The sequence below is a fragment of the Emiliania huxleyi genome, assembly GCF_000372725.1.
Source record: "Emiliania huxleyi CCMP1516 chromosome Unknown EMIHUscaffold_12, whole genome shotgun sequence".
Classification (NCBI taxonomy): domain Eukaryota; phylum Haptophyta; order Isochrysidales; family Noelaerhabdaceae; genus Emiliania; species Emiliania huxleyi.
In genome coordinates this window covers 472,852-492,243 of record NW_005201392.1, presented here as the reverse complement: position 1 = coordinate 492,243, position 19,392 = coordinate 472,852, and the positions used below count along the sequence as shown (strand labels likewise).

The window sequence follows — 19,392 nt, the reverse complement described above, 5'->3', positions numbered from 1 at the left end:
AAATGGATCGCCTACGATGGCTGACGCTCGATGCGCCCTCGCGGCCGTCGGAAATCGCCAACACCGGCTCCATCGCGCGGCTGCTGCGGCCGGGGTCCGAGGCGCTCTGCCGCGAGGCTGACTGGCACTCGCTCATCGCGGCGGCGGTCGAGAAAAAGGCGCAGCCAGATGTTGTTGATCAGCTCGCGGCCGCACTCAGGATGGCCTCCGACCCGGCGCACGGGGTGCTGCTGCTCTCTGTGACGTGCCGCCTCGTCCTCCAGACGCTCGCGGCCGGCGGCGACTCGACGCAGGCGCTGACGGTCCTTCCCGAGCCCCTCGACCGATTCCTCCTCGGCCGCCGCGTCTCCGGCAGCCCGGCCGCGTCGCTCGAGGCCATCGTCACGGCGCTGTCCGGCGCCGGCCTCGCAAAGCGCCAGGTCAACCGGCCCGCGGTCGTCGCCCTCTCTGCTCACCTGCTCCGGCTCAACAGCGTGCACAGCCTCCTGCACGCCGTCGCGCGGAGCGCGCCGCTGCACGAGGCCGTCGCCCAAGCCGTCGCGGACGCCATCAGCTCGAGCGAGGGCGGCCACCGGCTGTCTCCCGGCGTGACGAGCCTGATCTCCCTCGTCGTGCAGAACGTGGCCGCCTCGGCCGCAGCGGCGGGTGCAGCCGCTGGGCCGCTGACAAACGCGATGCTACAATTCCTGGGCGAAGTGCAGAAGCGGGCGCCGGCCCTCGCCGCCGCCAGCCTCGCCAGCGGAGTCGTGACTGAGGCCCTCGCGAGCGCCGTTGCATCCATCCGCCCGCCCGCCGCCGCCAAGGCTGCCTTGCGCTTGGGCCACGATTTCGTGTTCCAAACGCTGCAGGTGCCTTTCGGCCTTCGATGTTGAAGCATCCCCTTGGTTGCCCCACACACCTTCCAACCGCCCCCCCGCCTGTGTGCCGCGCGCGCAGGGCATTCCCGCTCACCTCCTCGAGCGGCAGTCCCTCCGCCAAGCCGTGGCGCTGATGCAGTCCCGCGCCTCGAGCTCCGATGTCGACCCGAGCAGCCGGACCCAGGCGCTCAAGGCGCTCGCCGCGTTGGCCGAGATGCGCGCCTGGGGCCCGGCCGACGCAGCCGCCACCCAAGCGGCCGCTGCAGAGGGCAATGCGGAAGGCTTTGCAGAGTGTTCGCACGCTCTCCTCGAGACCATCCGCGACGCCATCAGCTCTGGCCACAAGCCCTTCATCTGCAGCCTCGGCCTCGCGATCCAGGCGCTCATCGCCGCAAACCCGTGGGGCCTCCGCCGCCTGCCGCTGCCCTTGCCGCTGCCAGACCCTGCACGCGAGGACGCCGGCGCTCCTCGGCTGGCCCCGGCGTGCGAGGCGTGGGTCGAGTCGATCGATGGCGAGTTCACCAACTTACTCGACTTGCACGCCGCAATGCCCGCCACGCCAGCCGGCCAGGCCTTCACGGTCCTCGAGCGGGCGGTGCTGGGGCCTGCGCGAGTCGGCTGCGTCATCCACCGCGCCCTGTCCACGCCTGCCGAAGCCCCCGGCCGTGCCGCCCTGTTCAACCTCGTGCGCACCCTCGTCGTGCGGCCCGGTGACGCACGCAGCACTGCAGCGCAGCTCCTCGCGGCGGCGCCCACGCCGACGCATCTGGGTGTCTGCTCCAGCGTTGCGCCCTCGCTGGTGGGCGGACTGGCCCTCACGCAAGTGGAGTGCAACTCGCTCGCACACGAGCTCCTGCAGGCAGAGCGCCCCATCGCTCCCGACGCGTGGAGCCAAAGAGCGTGGGCGTTCGCTCTGCTCGCCGCGGTGGCAGCGAGCGGAAGCGGCGAGGCAATGGAAGCGGTGCCAAGCGAGTGGATCGTGGCCCAGCTGGCGAAGATGTGCCAATCCCCCCCGGCGGAAGCCTGTGGTGCGGCCAAGAACTTGCTCGCGTGCCTCGACCCGCTCTTGCGGCTGAGCGCGCTGGCAGTGCAGCGGCGGGGCGCCCAGGCCGAAGCAGGGAGCCGAGCGGCGAATCAGGAGGTGGCGTCCTTCCAAGAGGTGCTGCAGGGCAACTTCGTGGAGCTGGCCGTGGCGGGTGCCGAGCGCCGTGCGCTGGAGGTGCTCTTCCTCCAGCCTCGCCACGGCGCGATTGCTGCGCTCGCCTCGCCGCTCGCTCGGCTCCGCTCGCAGGGCCAGTCGTGCCCGCGCGCCGCGGCGGCGCTCCTCCGCTCGGTCGGCGAGGCGAGCCTCCTCTCCGGGCAAGCTCTGCGGAGGGAGGCGAGGGCCGTGGCGCAGCAGCAAGCCGCGCCCGCGCCCACGCCGGCGCATGAGGGGCTGGACGAGTACGACTACATGGAACGCGAGTCCGCCTCCGCCCGCCTCGAGGAGGAGGAGGCGCGGCTGATGCTCGAGGCACTCAACGAAGACCCGTTCTGCAGATTTGTGCCGTGTCTGGCGGCTTGCGCCACTGACCACGCGACGCCCTGTCCGGTGCGCTGCTCGGCGGTGACTTCTCTCGGCCGCATCGCGCAGCTCCACCCTCGCGTGGCCGAGGGGCTGCTCCCCACCCTGGCGCCGCTGTGTGCGCGGAGCGAGCCGGCCGAGGTCCGCTCGCGCGCGAGCCTCGCTGTCGCGTCGCTCGTCGCGAGCGTGCCGCGGCTCGTGGAGCCCCTGCTCGAGGAGGCGCTGCGCGCCCCGCTGCGCGAGGAGGGCACGCCCGCTCTGCTGCGGCGGGCGGCGGGCGCGAGCCTCCTCGACTTGTGCGCGGCGCGGAAGCTGCGGGCGGCGACGGAGCTACCGCTCGTGCTCCCCTGCCTGCTCGACCCGGACCCGCAGCTCGCGGCCCGGGCTTGGGGCTGCGTGCACGCCGTCATGAAGCACGAGGGCTCCCGCTGGTGCCGCCTTGCCTACGCCGCACTGCTGCCGCTCTGCCACACGGCAGCCCAGCCCCTCTTCGCGCGCCTCGTCGCGCTGCTCCTCCCGACCGTCGTGGCGGCGCGGGCGGCCGATCTGGCACAGGTCGTCTCTTGTCCGCTATAGTTTCTTGGGCGTGGATGGGGGTCCGATCTGAACCAAGGTTGGACTACTACCACAGGTCGGCGAGGCGCTGGTGCAAGCCATGTCCAAGCTCGTCCAGCCGCCCAAGGTGCTGCGCCGCAACCTCGCCACGCTCGCCGCCTCGTGGCCGCCGTCGGACCGCAGCTTGGCCGCCGCCCTCGGCGCTCTCGGCGGCGGCCAGGCGAGAGACGACGCCGACGCCGACGCAGCGGAGGGCGGCGCGACAGCAGGCACGCGCGCGGCTCGAGATTCGGCAGCCGGCCCACGCCGTGACCTCCACACCGTGACTCGTTCCGCTGTACGCGGTAGGGGCAAGCGATGCCTCCACCACGCCGCTCCTCGTGCTCTGCCGCCGCGACGAGCAGGTCAAGAAGGGCTTGGCCCAGCACGTGCGCGCGGCGAAGCAGGCCAGCGGCCTCAAGGGCAGCACGCTGGACAGCGTCGCTCGGCTGCTCGACGCCGTGCGCCCGTCCGGCGGCGAGCGGGGCGAGTCGGACACGTCGTCGAACGATCCGGGAGACGAGCGGGCGGGGCGAGGGCGGGGCGAGGCTTGCGAGGCTTGCGAGGCCGCGTCCGAGTCGGGCGAGGACTTTGACGCGCCCGCGCCTGAGACCAAGCGGCGCGCGGGGCGGCGGGGCGCCGCCCCCGCCCGCGACGACAGCGGACAAGGCAAGATGGCGGCCGAGGACGGCGACCGTGACGAACGGGCGCGCCGCGTGCTGGGCCAGCTGCAAGCGCCAGCCCCCCTCTACCGGTGCACGCAGTTTGAGGATGCGGAGGAGGTCGGCGGCGCCCGGCCGCGGCCGCCAAAGAAGACGAAGATGGCCAAGCCTCCAGGCGCGAAGCGGCTCGTTGGCGGCCGGACCTGAAGGCCGCGTCGCGGCGAGACGGGGAGAGAGCTGGCGGCGGCAGAGGTGAGCCTCAGTACGACCGACAGCTCCCGCCCGCTGGGCAAGGCCAAGGCCCAAACGGTGGAGAGAGCTAGAGCTGAGACCGCTGGCGCAGGGTGTGGCTGGGGAGAGGCGGGGAGGTGGTGGCGGGGGAGGCGAGAGGGGAGGTGTGGCGGGAGAGGGTCGTGAGACGGCCACGAATCCCGCTTCACAGACCGTGTTATCGAGAAGAAATAACGTACTCGAAACTGAATGACATGACCGATCTCGAGAACTCATGGGCCGATGTCATGGCTGAACTGCCGCTGTGGGGTCGTTGGAGGCGGCGTCCGAGGGCGGAGCGCGTTTGGCGGCCTCTCGCTTTCTGAGGGCCGCCTCGTATTCATCGAGGGAGCCGAGCTTATGTGAGATCGCGCACTTGTTCGCCCCTCGAAGCCCCCTCACCGCGCCTCCAGCCATCTCATCTGACCCACCAGCCCAATGGTACCACTCCTCCGCGTCGCCAGCAGCCTCGAGCTGCGCTTGGGTCGCGGCGAGCTCCGAATCGTTGCGCATGTCGTGGTAGCAGGAGGCATGCCCGCAATGCATGTAGTGGTGGTGAAAGTCGCGAAACGGTCTCACTCGCGGCATGCCCCAGAATCGCAGGGCCAAGGAAAAGGCAGCTTCGCGGCTGGAGTTGCTAGCCTGCAGGGAGTCGAACTCGATCAGTTGGATCTGCTCGGGATACTCCGCGGCTGCATCGCGCCAGCCACGGGCGAACGCGCGGTACGCGAGCAGCTTATGAGCGAGGTGGCTCTCCTTCGTCTGGTGGAGCCACATGCCCCCCGCCCTGGCTGACTCGCAGTCGGATTCGGCCGCATACCACGGGTTACGGAGGAGGACGATTGTCTTCGAGCCGTTAGCGAGCGCCGCCTGCACCGCCGCCTTGGTCGGTGGCAGGTGCTGCTTGTACAACGTTTTCTCGTTGGACTGCCACGCCTTGATCCGCAGAGGGTGCACGTTGCACATATCTGCATGATGCAGCGACCCGTACAGCCGCTTGCTTGCTGAATCCCAGTGCACCATGCACATTCCGCGGAAGCGCTCCTGTGTCCACGACAGGTTTCCCATTGAGGCGATAGATGCGGCTGCCGAGTCCGAGGAGGACTTGGGGAGAGCGACGAGCAGTGGCATTGTCGGCGAGGGCCGCGCCCGCCGTCGCCCCCTTTTTGCGGCGGGCGAAATGCGGCGGGGCAAAAGCTGTGCACTGTCGGTGACAGATGCTCGGGACGGGCTGCGGGCTGGATAGCTAACCCTGGGGGGGGCTCGTTTGAGGGTCAGGCGCATGGATCTGCTCCACGTGCTTCTTCATCTCGGCCTGGTGCGCACCGGGCAGGCGGCCGTGAGGGCGGTCTCGCTCGGGCACCGCACCCGTGCTGCCTGCCACAAAGCACAATGTGCTGCCACAAAGCACCACTAGCGATTTCGCGCGGAGGGCGTAGTGAAGTGCTGGGGCGCTCACTGTGTGTTATTCGGGTGGGGATCCATCAGTGGTAAGCGGCTTTAGTCACAGATCCAAGCTCAGACGGCACACCAACACCACAAACACGCTCACTTCGCCGCTGCTGTAGATGGGCCTCCGGGGGCCCATGCTACGTCGAAGCACAGACCCGATCTCGGCCCTCACGGGCTGCTACGCGCCCGCGCGCGGCGCGGGCCGCACCGCCCATGCCCCCGGGTCACCGACCCCGCCTCTCGGCCCTCTCGGCCCTCAGGAGCGTGCGGGAGACCGGCGAGGGGCGCGCCGCGCGCCGCCTGCAGAGCCGCCAGAGCGCCAGAGGCATTGCCGCCTCCGCTGGCGGGGTTCCCGCGCGCCCGCCCGCGCCCGCGCCCGCCCACGCCGCGCCCGCGGGCTCCGGATGCGCCGCCCTCCTTCTCCTTCTTCTCGATGGCAGTCCACGCGTGCTTGTCGACGGGTCGGCGGCGTGGTCGAGGGGAAGGTCGCCGGCGGCCGCAACTCTGCCGCCGTCGCCCCACCGGCTCTGATCGAGTATCGGGCGTTGAGGGCGGCGGCGCAAAGCGGGTCTGGCGCACCCATCGCCACGAGCCTCGCGGCCGCGGTCGTGGCACACCTGGTGGCGGCTCTCGAGGCCGTCTCTACGGCGCTTGACGCCGTGTGAGGTCGCCGGCGGCCGCACCTTTGGGCCGCCGTCGCTCCGCCGGCTCTAACCGGTATCGGGCGTTGAGGGCGGCGGCGCAAAGCGGGTCGTGGCAAAACGCTTTCTCGCGGTCAAGAATAGTCGGGGACGAGAAAGAGGGACGAGAAAGCGTTTTGAATTGTGCGGGTAATCGATATGATACACAAAAAACCGCGGAAATCTACGCCAAGCGATTTCCGTCATGCACGTATATACGGGATCGTACGTCACAGATCGGATCCGTCCACAACTTCGTACGCGAGGCCCTCGACCTCCACCGTCTCGACGTGACGTACGTCAGCGGCGAATGCTGTCCGGACGGATCGTAATGCTCAGTCAGTCAGGCCACCGCTGGAGCCATCAAGCTAGGTACTTGTAGAAGCTGCCACTCCCGGGAGGACGCTCGGGAGCCTCGGGCTCCAGGTACTCCCGGCGGATGAGGTCCACGACCATCGCGTCGAAGTAATCCCTCGCCATGTGAAAGCCCGTGCTTGGCCTCGTTCTGATCCAGGCCTGCGCCTGCTCAGCCAGATCCTCGTGCTCCACCCGCTTCTCGCGCATCATCACCTTGATGATCGCCCACTCGACGACATGCTTGCGCTCCAGCTCCGCCTGCTTCAGCGCCGCGTCCTTCTCCTCCTGCGTCATCTTGGGGGCGATCATCGGCACCTTGATCCGCTGGTGGCGGTCGGAGAAGGTGGCGTTGCAGCTCAGCGTGTCGGTCGGCGCGACCTCCCTGCCGGCCGGGTCCTTGGTCAGGATCTTGTACTTGCCGCCGCAGAGCGAGAGCACGTAGCGCTTGAGCTCCTCGGCGGGCAGGTTGAGGTGGCCCTGGATGTCGGAGAAGGTCATCGAGTCCGCCTCGTTGAAGAGCAGCAGGATGCAGGCCTGGTAGGTGGAGACGAGCAGGTCGTGCTCCTTGCTCTTCCCCGAGGCCGTGAACTTGCCCACCACGGTCGCCGAGCCCAGCGAGTGCACCCACCGCAGCCGGCGGTGCGAGGTGTGCGAGTCGTAAAAGGCCTTGAAGGTCTCGACGCACTGCAGCATCTCCTTTGGCAGCTTGAGCTCGTCCGACTTGTACTGTGGCCAGAAGCCGGTGGTGAGCACCTGCACCGTCAGGTCGGTGTCGAGCTCGAGCTCCTTGTCCTTGACGTGCTCGGCGAAGGCGGACTGGATGTCCTGCGACAGGTTCATGTCGGTCACCATGCCCTCCAGCTTCGAGGTGAACTGCGCGCCGCACCGCAGCTTGAGCTTGGCGATCATCGAGCGCTCTGCGCTGGCGCCCACTGAGCGCGCCAGGAGCAGCCGCTTCGCGAGCTGCTTCCTGTAGAACTCGACGAAGATGTCCTTGTCGGACAGGTAGCCAAAGAGCCGCACCACCTTCTCGAGCTTGTCCTCGAGCGCCTCGTCCGAGAGCTACTCGGAGGGGGGGACGGGGGCGGCGGCGAGGGGGGGGGGGGGGGCGGTGATGGAGGCGGCAGCGACGGCGGCGGTGGGCATGGTGGGGGCGGCGAGGGTGGGGGTTGGACTGGTGGCGGTGGGCTAGGTGGCGGCAGGGAGGGCAGGGCGGGCTGTGGGTGGTGGTGGTGGTGGTGGTGGTGTGGGGGGGGGAGGGGGAGGGTTCGGTCGGCGGAAGCGCGCCTCTGAGGCGCGGAGCCTCGCCTCCCTCTTTGCGTGCGACCGAAAGTAGCGGTGCCAGAACGCGCCTTCCGACAGGTTGTGCGGCACATTGTCGAGGAACGAGCGCTGCACCCTCGGGTACTTTTCAAAGATGCGCGCGATCATCGCCGGCGTGAGCGTGAAGGCCACCGTCGCGGCGTTCGCCTCCGGCTGCTCGCACCCCGCGGCGGCGGCCGTGGCGGCCGAGCTCTCCGCGTCGGTGGGCTGCTGCCGCCGGGTCGAGAGGCCCTCGCGCTGCATCGCCGCCCGCAGCAGCCCGCGTCGCTGCGCCCAAAAGTCGGCGGTGGAGAGCGCCCCGCCACCCACCACCGACTGGTACAGCCGCCGCAGCTCGGGGTCCGAAGAGAGGTGCCGATCGGCAGCCGCCTCCTCGGCAGCGCTCAGCCCCGCGGGGGGAGCTGCGCCACCTGCGCCGCCACCGCCTCCGCCGCCGCCTCCGCCGCCCGACTTTTTGAGCAGGTTGTCGCAGAAGGTGGAGAGCAGCTCGGCGGTGGCGCTCATGCCGATGTCCTTGTTGACGAAGACCTCGAAAGCCTCCCTCGCCGCCTTGAGAAACGTCGCGTCGCCGTTAAAGTAGCCCTCGCCTGGCGTCGAGCCGATGATCTCGCTGTACACGCCGTCGAGGTCGAGCAGCTCCTGCACGTACGCCATCAGGTCGCCCTCGGCGTTGGCTGACTGCTTCTTGACCAGCGCGAGGCCAGCGTCGGTGATGCGCTTGCGCACGATGTTTGCGATCAGCGGCAGATAGATCGGGACGAGGCTAAACAGCTCGACCATGCGGTGGTAGTGCTGCCTCGAGAGGGTGGTAGTGCTGCTGCCGCCGCCGCCGCTGCTGCTGCTGCCGCCGCCGCCGCTGCCGCCGCCGCCGCCGCCGCTGCTGCCGCCGCCGCCGCCGCTGCTGCTGCCGCAGCCGCCGCGCGTAGAGACCGCCAGCAAGTTCTCGAGCAGCTCGCGCACCCGAGGCAAGGTGAGGTCTTCAAAGGCGCTGCAGGCCTTGCGGTAGGCGTTCTCCGCGACAGGGAGCTCCGTCCCCGCCGCCTCCCGCTGGACAGCCTGCGGCCAGCTGCAAGCCCGCACGCCGGCTCGCACAAGCTCGATGCGCTGGGCGCTCTCGCTCTCTCCGAGCCAGTCGAGGATCGTCTGGTTCCACAGGGTCACGATGGCAAACGCGGGCAGAGCGCCATGGCAAGCGCGCGCCGAGTCCTCGAACGCGTCAAGCGAGTCCTCTCCTGCGACCTTCCGGCACCACCCGATCATGGCGTGCGCCCTCGAGCAGTACGGGTGCAAGTCCAGCGCCGCGACGTAGAAGCGGGTCGCCCCCTCGAGGAGCGGCAAGAAGTTGGGGCGGCTCCGATCCATGCGCATGGCGCGCGCCAAGAGCGCATCGCCGCGCTCGACCTGCTCCGCCTCGACCTGGCCGACAGGCGGGGGCGCGTGCGGGCTCCGACAGGTCGGGCAGCGCGTGCACTCGTCGTCGTACTCGCGCGCGTGCGTGGCGTAGGTCTGGAAGCAGTCGAGGCAAAACATGTGCCCGCAGAGCAAAATCAGCGGCTGCGCCGGGGCCTCCAGGCAGATTGCGCAGCAGTCGTCGTCGGTGGCGCGCACGCGCCACACATCATCGAGGAGGCGCTTCGGCACGCGTTGAGCGGTGGCGCCCTGGGCAGCGCCCTGCATGCTGGAAACGGGGGGACGGCCGGGGTCGAGGGAAATCGAGGCGCGAGCGACGTGCGACGAGGGAGCGGCCAAACAACCTCTCCAGCCAAGCAACCCACCGCGCAAAGCGACCACCCTCGGCTCGTCGTGGATGGTCGGACTTTTTTCGGCGTCTTTCTTGATAGTACCGAATACGGTACTTTCGTTTACCCACACTCTGCGAGTACCATGAAAAAGAGAAAGCCGCCGAATCACATGTCCGACTCCTCCCGCTCCCGGCGGAAGCGCTCGCGGCACAACGATCCGGACGGCGCGGGCCCCTCGCGCGACGCGGCGTTCAAGGTGACCGTCTCGGGCGGGCATCGGTACCCGCCAAAGCTCGTGGAGCAGTGGCGGCAGGGCACGCTGTGCGACTGCACCATTGTCGTGGACCCCGAGACGTTCAGCGGGCATCGCAACGTGCTCGCCGCGGCGAGCGGCTACTTTGCGGGCCTCTACTCGGGCGCGGGCGTCGTGATGCGCGAGCGGAACGGCGGTCCGGCGCAGCTCGAGGGGATGTCCCCCGAGGTATTCGGCGCGGCGCTCGAGTTCATGTACACCGGCGAGTGCGGCCTGCCCGAGACGATGCTGACCGAGCTGCTCCAGGCGGCGTCGCGGCTCCAGGTCGAGGACCTGCTGCGCGCGACCACCCAGGCGCTCAAACGGCTGCGGCGCAGCCACTAGGAGTCACTCGTCGTGAAGAATGAATGCATGCGACAGGCGCTCAAGGAGCGGCTGCAGCCCTCCAACTGCCTCGCGATCTGGGAGCTCGCCGAGCGGCTTGGCCTCGCCGAGCTGCAGGAGCACGCGCGGGAGTCGGCGACGCGCGATTTTGAGAAGCTGCAGTCGAGCCCGGAGTCGCTCTTCCTCTCGCTGCCTCACGCCCGGCTGGCGACGCTGCTCGCCGACATGAACCTGAACGTCGAGAGCGAGGACGCGGCCTTCCAGGCGATGGTTGCGTGGGCGCGCCACCAGCAGCCCGCTCCGTCGGAGGCCGAGCTCGAGCAGCTGCTCTCTCTGATCCGCTTCCCGCGCATGACGCGCGCCTTCCTGGTCGACGTGGTCGAGAAGGAGCCGCCGAGATTGGCCGAGATTGGCCGAGATTGGGCGAGATTGCCCGCAGATCACGCGGGGTGGCGCCCGAGCCTGTAGGAGCCGCTGCTGCTCGGACACCCGCGCGGCGCAATCATCTACGCGCAGTCCTTCCGCGAGGTGCAGTTCTGCGACGACACGCCGCGCGCAAAGAAGCGGCTGGTCCGCCTGTCCGCGTCGAACGTCAAGTACACCGACCTCAAGGCGGAGATGGCGGTGCGCATCTGCGGCGAGATGGGCGAGGTCAAGCAGGCGTGCGAGCAGCGCGCGCCAGGCGCCTCGGAGGCGGTCGAATGGAACGAGGACATGGTTGACTACTTCGAGGAGCGGCACCGCGGCGCCGGGCTGCGCATCCGCAAGATCTCGCAGGAGCTGCAGGCGGCGGAGCTCGAGCACCCGTCGGGCGGCTCGGACCACTTTTGGTTCCCTTTCAACGTCTTGGCGCGCGCCGCACGCCTTGGCTGAAGCGCCTCCAGACCCCACCCCTGGACTCCTGCACTCCTCCCCACGCGCCCCACCCCCCGGCACGTGTGCCACATGCGCCCTTTCGCCTGCGGCTTTGTGATCTGTGATCTGTGCGGGCGTGTGCACAAAACGCTCTGCACGGACTGGCGCATTCCGCGGCGCCGCCTCGCCGCTCACGGCGTTTGGCGAGCCTTTTTTCCTTTCTTCAATGCTTGGCACGTTGGTGTCGGCTCTGAGGGCGGGGCGCGGCGGGGGCGCAGGTAGAGGTAGGGCTGGCGTGGGGGGCCTCAGGTAAAGGTAAGCCTGTCTCAGACCGCCGGAGGTAGAGGTAAACGGAGCCCACGTGAGGGCAGGTAAACGTGGTCCCGTGAACGAGCCGAGCCGAGCGTGACGAGGGCACAAGGCCGCGAGAGCGCTTCGCCTGCGGCGCGCCTGCCCGGCCATGGACCAGGCTTGACCGCCGCTTGCCGACGGCTGGATTGAGGCGACGGCGCCGGACGGCAGCGCCTACTACATTAACACGAGCACGCGGGAGACGCGCTGGCAGCGGCCCGATCCAGCGCCTCCGCCGCCTCCGCCGGGCGTTCCGCTGCTAGGGGAAACCCGCAGCGCAGAGCTAATCGGAGAACCGTGTTTACTTTACGGCCCATCCCTGCGACCTTCCCTGCGAACGCGCATCCCCCAGGGCTAGGGCTCTCTTGCCCGCAACCCGATACCGAGTGAGTGAGTGAGTATTCTTGATACCAAACCACGACGACACACACCAGTCGACACTCGCATCGGTTGCCTCCATGAACGGCGGAGCTATTCTCGCACCCACACCACACCTGGCTCCAACGTGGACACGCCCATAGCTGGGGACACTACTAGGTCACGCATGGCATCAGAAGTTTTATCTCTGGGCCCCGAAAGGCATCTCTAGCAGCGTCGTTACACATGCCCCCTCCCCTCCTGGCACCTGGGCGCATGCGCCTCACATCTCGCCAGAGCATAAGCCCTTGGTGTGCGACGAGACGAGTTTTTCGCCATCTCGGCGCGCAGCAAGCCGCCCGCCGCAAACAGCCGGAGGCATCGCCGCAGCGCTGGCTGCGCCGCGGTCCCGCACCCGTCGACGACGCTCCCCCCGCGGAAGACCGCGCGTAGCGACGCCTTGTCGTTCGAGATGAGCGCGCTTGAAGCTCGCCCACCTACTGCCCCTGAGAGTTGGTTACTGAGTGGGATCAGCTCCCCCCCTTGGGTTCGAAGCCGCCACAACCTCACACCCAACATCACAGGTGGGATCAGAGAGAGACTCCACACCGGACACCGCCCGGGCACAGACTCCCTACCCAGCCCGGACCCTTTCGTGCTTGGGAAGACCTGCAGCCCGCTCTGCTCGTTGACGCCGATGCTCTCCCCGCCCTCAAACTCGCCGCCCAGGTAGACCTTGAGGATGTTGGTGTCGGTGTCCTTGTGGAGCTTGAGGTGGGTACCAACATCGCTGCGCATCTTGCGGATGAATATGTTGGTGATGCGGGCCCCCTCCGTGTGGTCCTTGAAGAAGGCGAAGAGCTGCCTAGCGCCGTCCTCCCCAACGAGTTCCGCCAGCTTCAGGCGGGGAAGATGAGCGTGGCCCTCCCTCTCCTCCTCGTCGGCAAAGGCGGCTAGGCGGTCGCACTGCTCCTCGCGGAGCAAGGCGAACTTGTGCGTGGCGGTCGCGTTGAGATCACCGCCCAGCTCCTCGACGGCGGCAAGCGCCTGGCCGAGGGAGAGGGTGTAGTCGCCAGCCTCAAGGCGGCGACCGTTGCCGCATGCCTTGGACTTCTTCTGGTTGGGATCACAAACTGGTGCGGCAAGGAACTCCTCAAGGCATTCCGCAAAATTATCCGTAAAGAACTCATCAGGATCAAGAATCGCTGTAGCATGAAGCGTGCATTCGCAGCTGCAGATGCTGGAAACGCAGGTGGCCGTCGGTCTGGAGCTGGCTGGCTCGCACGCGCTGTTGCAGTCGCTCGCGCCGGCAGCGGGCAGTCCGCACGTGTCGCACGTGGATCCGGCGCTCGTGCAATCAGAGCACGCCTCGCAGAAGCCGCTGTCGCCGTTGTCAAAGTTGCAAAAGGCGTCGCTCGCGCACGGATTGCTCACGGAGCAGGCAGGTCGTGCGGGTCCGCACTGGTTGCAGGCGTGGCCGTTGTTCTCGTCCGAGCCGACGTCCCAGCACGCCTCTTTCCACTCGCCCAAGCAGCATCCGACCGGCTGGTCGCCGCCGCAATGCCAATCAATCTCGTGCGGCGCCGAGCGGCAGCACGAGGCACACGCCTCTGCACTCGGGTCGCCTTCGCAAGCAGCGGAGCAGGGCGTCCCACGGACGGCGGGGACCTTTCCAAAAGCCTGGTGTGCCTTGGGCTTCGTCGCCTTGGCTGTGGGCAGGTACCTCTCATGCTTCTCCCCTTGATCCGCATCTGCGTCGGCGACAGCGTTTGTCGGAAAGATTTTGCTGTTCACCTCCTCGCGCTTCTCAACGGGCCGGAAATCAGGGAGGGCGTGCACGCAGATGGTGAGCGCCAACGTTACTACTGCATAGTCTCGCGGCCGCATATGTGGCTGCCCAGACAAAGCGGTCGCGATTTGGAGCTGCTTCGCGTAGTAAATGTAAATGTTGTCGCGCGTAGTAAATGTTGTCATTGAGTCTCGCTCTCATTCTACGTACTTAGAGCTTAGTAAGCACCTATCTCTCATTGTTGTCGTATTACTGTTGTCGCGTAATATTACTGTTGCGGCAAGATTAATGTATGTCGCGTATTAATCTTGCCCTCTGCGAAAAAAAAAGTCTCTCGAGGTTCTCGAGGTGGCAATCTCCTTTGGAGCCGCGCGCGACTTGGATCCACTTAAATGTTCCATCCACAACCTAAAACAAAACTTAAATGTTGCTCTCTCGCGGTAAATAAAGCCGCGATTTTGAGCTTCGCGTATTACAGTTTGGGATGGCGACAGACCACATAGACGAGTTACCTTGAGCACTTGAGCACTGGATAGGGTCGATTCCGCATGGCGCAACATGTACATGTAGAGCGAGTCTTCGAGTGCATCCAGCTCATTGGGGGGGTCATAACAAACACGCACGGTACAGGATCGAGGTGCCTCGCACTCCATGACCATGTGCGAGAACGCAGGGTGTGTGTAAGCCGGTCGAGTAAGTAAGCCGGATGGCTCACAGGCCACCTCTTGCGCCCCGAGCTGACCGATCTACCGCACTGAGCACTGTCGCCCCCTCGCCCCCAACTTGCGGCCCAACCCATCCACCTCGCCGAGCCCGAGATATGCCGAGGTGCTGCAGAACCGCGCGATCTCTCGGTCGATCTCGAGCCGCGCCGCGCAATCTCGGGCCATCTCGCGCTATCTCGGAGCCGCGCCGCGCCGCCCCCCCCACCTCCGAAGAAGAAAGAAAAGAAAAAGGCAAACGAGGGATGGGGGAGGAGGACAGGATCCCCACCTGCACGAGCAGGATTTTGGAAGGACGAAGGGACACTGGTGCGCACTGGATATTCTTCTGTGTTAGTGCCAGTGCGCGCCAGTCCCGTGCCCAAAGAAAGAAAGAAAGAAAACAGACAGCCCAAGGGAGGGATGGGAGGACGGCACGCCGCCACCACACAGGGATTTTAAGGAGAGGAGTGTGATGCGCTAGCCGTCGCCCACCCTAGGGAGTCCCGTGCCCAGTGTTGTGCGAGGGAGCCTGGTAAAATTCTTCTTTTGTCGTGCCAGTGTGCTGTGAGAGAGGCTTGTCTCTTAAGAATTCTTTTGTCCTCGCGGGAGTCGCTGTGAAGTTTTGCTTGAACTTCCGATGAAGGCTTCGACGCCAGTCGTCGTGACGCACACGCCTCCCACTGCTCCCTTCTTCCCGATCTGCGTTGCTCTTCTCGTCGGCGGCTTTGTGTTCCTCACCGGCGCCGTCGGCTTCCTCTTCCTCCAGCAGGCACGGTCTCGTGCACTCCAGCCGCTCCTTCGGGCTGATTTCTCTCCCACCGATGCCTCTCTGTAAAACTCGCCTCTCATTCCACTCCGCCACTCAGGCCACCAGCGGCCACCACGCCGACTTTCAGCTCTCGGAGCTTCAGCGGCAGGTCTCAGATCCATGGCCTCGCTCGGCATAACAAACGGCGCCCTTCAAACCGCGCCGTGTGGACAGGTCGCCGAGCACCACCAGCTGCTGCACGCCCACATTGGACGCGGCTCGGAGCCGCCGCGAAAGCCTCCGAAGGTGCCGGGCTGCTTGCGATGGATCTTGGACTGATCTCGGACACTCTCGGACACTCTCGGACAACTCGACACAGAACTCGACAGGCGACGTCGAGCGCCGGCTTAGTTAGGACCTGGTCAACAGCATGCACCTTCGGGGAGAGCGCCGCACGCACAGTCGTCCGTACGCACCCTTCTCTCTCTCCCCTTGCACCTTCAACGCCGCGGGGAGTCTTGTCTCAGGGCGTGGAGTGCGGGTTGGGCTGGCCCTAGCCCCGCACCACTTCCTCGCCCCAACCACCTAGCGCGCCACCAAACAGACCACCCGTGTAGGGTTGGGGTTAGGGTCAGGGTCAGGGTCAGGGTTAGGGTGTGGACTCGCGCCTCGCCTTGCCCTGCAGGCTGGCGCCGAGGGGGAGGCCAAGCCGGCGGCCAAGCCGGCGGTTCGGGTGGCCAAGGGCGGGAAGGGCATGGGAAGGAAGCGGGGCAAGGGCAAGGGCAAGGCGAAAGGAAAGGGAGAGGAGGAGGAGGAGGAGGAGGAGGAGGGCGGCAGCGAGGGCGGCGGCAAGGGGGCGGAAGCCGCCGCGGGCGGCGGCGCGGGTGCGCAGGGCGCGGGGAGAGCGAAGCATCGCCCACTCACACCAGCCGTGAAGAGACGCTGTTCACAGGCGCGGCGAGAGGTAGTGGCGAGGCAGCCGAGGACAAGGCTGCGGCGGGCGAGGCGGCGGAGGAGGAGAAGGCGACGGCGTCAGAGCAGGGGGGAAGGGCGCGCGGTGTGTGGGCTGCGTCTAATCAGACCGCATTGGCGTGGACAGGCGGTGCAGCCCAAGAAGAGCGGCGGCGATGACGCCGAGGAGGTGCGCCGAGAGGAGCCGAGAGGAGCCGAGAGGAGCCGAGAGGAGTCGAGAGGAGCCGAGAGGAGCCGAGAGGAGCTGAGCGGAGCCGAGATACAGCCGAGATACAGTCGAGGGTAGACCGTGAGTGGTCGACGCGGGCGAGAGACGCGAGCTTCTCCTTCCTCGAGATTGTATCTCGGCTGTATCTCGGTTGTATCTCGGGCGAGAGACGAGCTGCTCCTTCCTCGAGATTGGCCTAGATGAGCCGAGGAGCGTCCAGATGACCCAGGACTAGTCGGGAGGAGAGAGGTGTGCACCGTGGCCTGCCCTCCCCCCGCTTCTCTCGGCGAAAGGGGCGATCTCGGCGATCTCCACGTAGGCGCCAAAGAAGGGGAAGCGGCGGAAAGCGAGGCGAGGGAAGGGGAGGGCGGAGTCGTGACGAGACACGGGCTACAAAGCTGCAATCGGTCTCTGCGTGCCATATGCGCCCAGTCTGTCGTGGGCATGGCCCTGAGTTTGTGCGCACCCACCGCCGCGTCCTGTCTCCTGCGCGTGGGGCGAGGTGTGCGCGCGCAAATGGTGAGGGATCGAGATCGATCCCTTGGCGCAGGCGCCGTGATCGTCATTCAAGTGATCATCTAGGAAACAATGCTAGAGGGGTTATCATCTGCATACTGCAATCTCTGGTTTAGGTTTTCTTCACGACACATTTTGCTTTTGGCATTTGGGGCTTTTTCAAAAAAATCGGCACTCCCGCGCGGTGCCGAGCGGTCCAGGGCCGGCCAAGGGACCAAACTGGACGGGACCGTGACCGCTTTGAGTAGGCTAACCCCCAAAACGATTTCTGACCTCTCCCGTGGCCCCGGCGGGCCCCGGCGGAGGTCCGGCGCGGCGCTCCAAATCCGCACTTCGCGAGCTTCTACGGGAGTTCACGCGGCCTCTCCGCCTCGTGAGGCACACCCCACACCCACCACGAGTCCTGGGGCTGTGCGTTGATCTTTGGCCGCGGCGTCCGGAGCTTTTGTCGTCGAATATCGGCCGCCAACTAGGCCATCGAGCGAACGTGTCCGGAGAGGCTCTCGGACGGGTCCGGCAGCGGTGCCATGGACCCAGAAGCTCGCCCCGGCGGAGCACTCACGGCTCGACCCCCGCCCCTGGCCACCCAGACGTTGGACAGCCGTAGGGGCTCGCATGACCACGTTGGCGCCCGCGACGACGCCCTCCCCGACGACGTCGCATATGGCAGACAACGTGGGGTGCGGCGGCGCGGGGACAGAACGGCGCGGCGCGCGCGCGAGCGATTGACATCGAATGTCCGACTTTGGGGTTGTAGTACGGACCTCGGACTACAACTCTCTAGTCGGATGTGCGGCGTGAAACCCGCTTTTGCGCCCTCCACAGCGCCCGGAGTGCGCCTTGTCTCGTGCAGCAGATGCATGGGTGAGACCGTCGCGAGAGCCGGCAAATCGCAGCAATCTCGCTGAATCTCGCCGCCTCAGGGCTCTAGACACTAGACCGTAGACTAGAGGTGGAAGTACCGGCCTTCCTGGCAAGGCATGACATGCCCCTGCTGGCATGCCAAGCAAGGGCTCACGGGTCGAGGTCGTTCTTGCGCCACACCCCACCCTCACTGGTTGGGTAGTAGTCTAAGTTCTGAGCCTCGACGCCTAGCGGGTCTAAGTGTGCTTAAGCACGCTGGGGTGCTTGCGCGGTCTAAGATCAGCGGGAGCCTCTTACATCGGCTAAGTCGGCCGTGGCACGGCCTGGGGGGCCAAGAGGCTCCCACCGTGATCGATACAGTACGGCGCTCCGCCCAAATTTTCTTCGCCTGCGGCGGGCGCCTACTAAAATCCGGATCGATCCTCCTCATGCCTCAGCAATCGCCGCTTAGCATCCTCCCCTTCCGATTCTCGTTGCTGCTTCTTGAGCGCAATCTCTAGCCAAACATTTCTCACAAATAGCCTCAAGCTCAAACAAACGCATGTCAGAGAAGCCTGTGTATGCTGGTCCTCTTTGAACGATCCGCGCGTGAAGGTAGGAAGCATAGGACCTTGTTGGCAGCAGCCAGCTTGTTGCGCTGCTTCGTTGCGATGAGCTGATTGGGATCGCAGAAGTGCATATCCATGCCAAGCACCGCCACGATCTTGAAGCAGAACACATCGCAACCGCATCGTCCGCACTGCCATCAGCATGCCGCGCCCGCCGCTTCGCCGCAGCCGCCTTACGGCACGCATAGCGGCAGCACATGGTACGGTGCGCGTACTTGAGCAGGAATTGCGCGCCGCAAGTAGCGCACTGGCCCTGGGAGAAGGCGATATGGCGTCGTGCGCGGCATACGTTGGTCGGGACGCGTCCAGGTATTTTCGGGTAAACCTGGACTTTTGCAGGTATACCCGGGTTTTACCCGGAGTTGGCCTTATGTCGTCTAAGTTCATGGCCCCCGACCATACAGCGTCTAAGTCTGAGCCCGGCTCCGTGCGGGGGTAAGTTGAGCGCTCGCTCGCTGTGCAGAGGCTAAGTGTAGAGCAACCCTCTAGCCCTACTACCCAACCATTCCACCCTCTGCCACCCCCGTTGCCACCGATGAAGTCACCGATGCGGACCGAACGCAGCACTGCGAGGCAACACGGTGCTTGAGCACATGGTTTGGGACGAGACTGAGCGATGGCAGAAGCCTTTAAAACTGCAAACGAGGACGCCCCGCGAGGCCCCGTCGGCCGGGAGTGGTGAGTGGGTGGTGCGAGGACCACAAACAAGCACCATATACCCCACCGCGGCCAGCCCCAAACCGCTGCGAGACCGGCCCTGGTCACGCCGGCCTGGAGGCTGCCGGGGCGCCCAAACAGTCCCTCACGAACGCCACACGGGCCACCACGGCCCGTCCCGGCGACCCGAGTGCCGCCCCGCACCCGCCCGACGCCCTTGGCCAGCCAGCGCCCACTCTGGGAGGCTTCACCGCCGCCAGCGCGCCGAGCGCGCCGCCATCTCCGCGCGCCGCACGGGCCCCGGGCCGCACGCCCGAGAGGCGGCCCATAAATCGAGTCGAGACGCGCCGCCGGCCGGCCAGCAGCTCGCCCGCCACCCGCAGAGCGCCGCCGCCGCCCCCAACCCGCACTGGAGAGGCTCTCCCGGCCGCTCGCCGCTGTCGCGTCGCCCGGCGGCTGCGCTGGCAGCAGTGCTCGCGACGGCGGCGCCGAGTTTCCCCGAGCGGAGCACGGCCAAGGGTCTGAGACGCGGGGAGGGCGGGGCGGGAGGTCGTCGTGGGGGCGTGGGGGCGCGGAGGCGGCGTGCGGGGACGCGCGGAGGGCGGTGGTGGTGTGTGGGAGGTGG

The 19,392-nt window shown here is 66.8% G+C and overlaps 5 protein-coding genes across 5 annotated transcripts; 3 read left to right on the top strand and 2 right to left on the bottom strand.

The window, feature by feature from the left end:
• Positions 1 to 2: 2 nt before the first annotated feature.
• On the top strand, positions 3 to 4,139 carry EMIHUDRAFT_462254 (hypothetical protein; the record flags this gene model as incomplete). The annotated part of the gene is made up of 5 exons (XM_005790444.1): positions 3 to 848; positions 937 to 2,976; positions 3,053 to 3,284; positions 3,325 to 3,993; positions 4,042 to 4,139. The coding sequence occupies 4 exons, from the start codon at positions 3 to 5 to the stop codon at positions 3,882 to 3,884; spliced, it is 3,678 nt and encodes a 1,225-aa protein (XP_005790501.1). The 3' UTR covers positions 3,885 to 3,993; positions 4,042 to 4,139.
• A 2,089-nt stretch (positions 4,140 to 6,228) lies between these two features.
• Positions 6,229 to 9,556, bottom strand: EMIHUDRAFT_448976 (hypothetical protein). Its single transcript, XM_005790443.1, has 4 exons — positions 8,690 to 9,556; positions 8,211 to 8,551; positions 7,811 to 8,141; positions 6,229 to 7,477 (listed from the first exon to the last, which is right to left on the bottom strand). The coding sequence occupies exons 1-4, from the start codon at positions 9,434 to 9,436 to the stop codon at positions 6,443 to 6,445; spliced, it is 2,454 nt and encodes an 817-aa protein (XP_005790500.1). The 5' UTR covers positions 9,437 to 9,556; the 3' UTR covers positions 6,229 to 6,442.
• A 113-nt stretch (positions 9,557 to 9,669) lies between these two features.
• Positions 9,670 to 11,135, top strand: EMIHUDRAFT_351649 (hypothetical protein; the record flags this gene model as incomplete). The annotated part of the gene is made up of 3 exons (XM_005790442.1): positions 9,670 to 10,108; positions 10,175 to 10,516; positions 10,607 to 11,135. Coding segments are annotated over 3 exons (1,186 nt in total), but the record flags the coding sequence as incomplete, so codon positions are not given.
• Positions 11,136 to 11,941: 806 nt separating this feature from the next.
• Positions 11,942 to 13,588, bottom strand: EMIHUDRAFT_97960 (hypothetical protein; the record flags this gene model as incomplete). The annotated part of the gene is made up of 2 exons (XM_005790441.1): positions 11,942 to 12,198; positions 12,340 to 13,588. 2 exons carry the CDS (start codon positions 13,586 to 13,588, stop codon positions 11,942 to 11,944), a joined length of 1,506 nt encoding a protein of 501 aa, XP_005790498.1.
• A 1,427-nt stretch (positions 13,589 to 15,015) lies between these two features.
• EMIHUDRAFT_97959 (hypothetical protein) lies at positions 15,016 to 16,704 on the top strand (the record flags this gene model as incomplete). The annotated part of the gene is made up of 5 exons (XM_005790440.1): positions 15,016 to 15,111; positions 15,177 to 15,248; positions 15,628 to 15,826; positions 15,895 to 15,999; positions 16,673 to 16,704. The coding sequence occupies 5 exons, from the start codon at positions 15,016 to 15,018 to the stop codon at positions 16,702 to 16,704; spliced, it is 504 nt and encodes a 167-aa protein (XP_005790497.1).
• Positions 16,705 to 19,392: the final 2,688 nt, after the last annotated feature.

Bases quoted from the DNA above. Each gene is read 5' to 3' on its own strand.
- EMIHUDRAFT_448976 (XM_005790443.1), bottom strand. From the start codon at position 9,436: ATGCAGGGCGCTGCCCAGGGCGCCACCGCTCAACGCGTGCCGAAGCGC. The intron at 8,552-8,689 runs GTCTCTACGCGC...CTCTCGAGGCAG, and splicing joins TGCTCGAGAACTTGCTGGCG to CACTACCACCGCATGGTCGA. The intron at 8,142-8,210 runs GTCGGGCGGCGG...CGCGGGGCTGAG, and splicing joins TGCGACAACCTGCTCAAAAA to CGCTGCCGAGGAGGCGGCTG.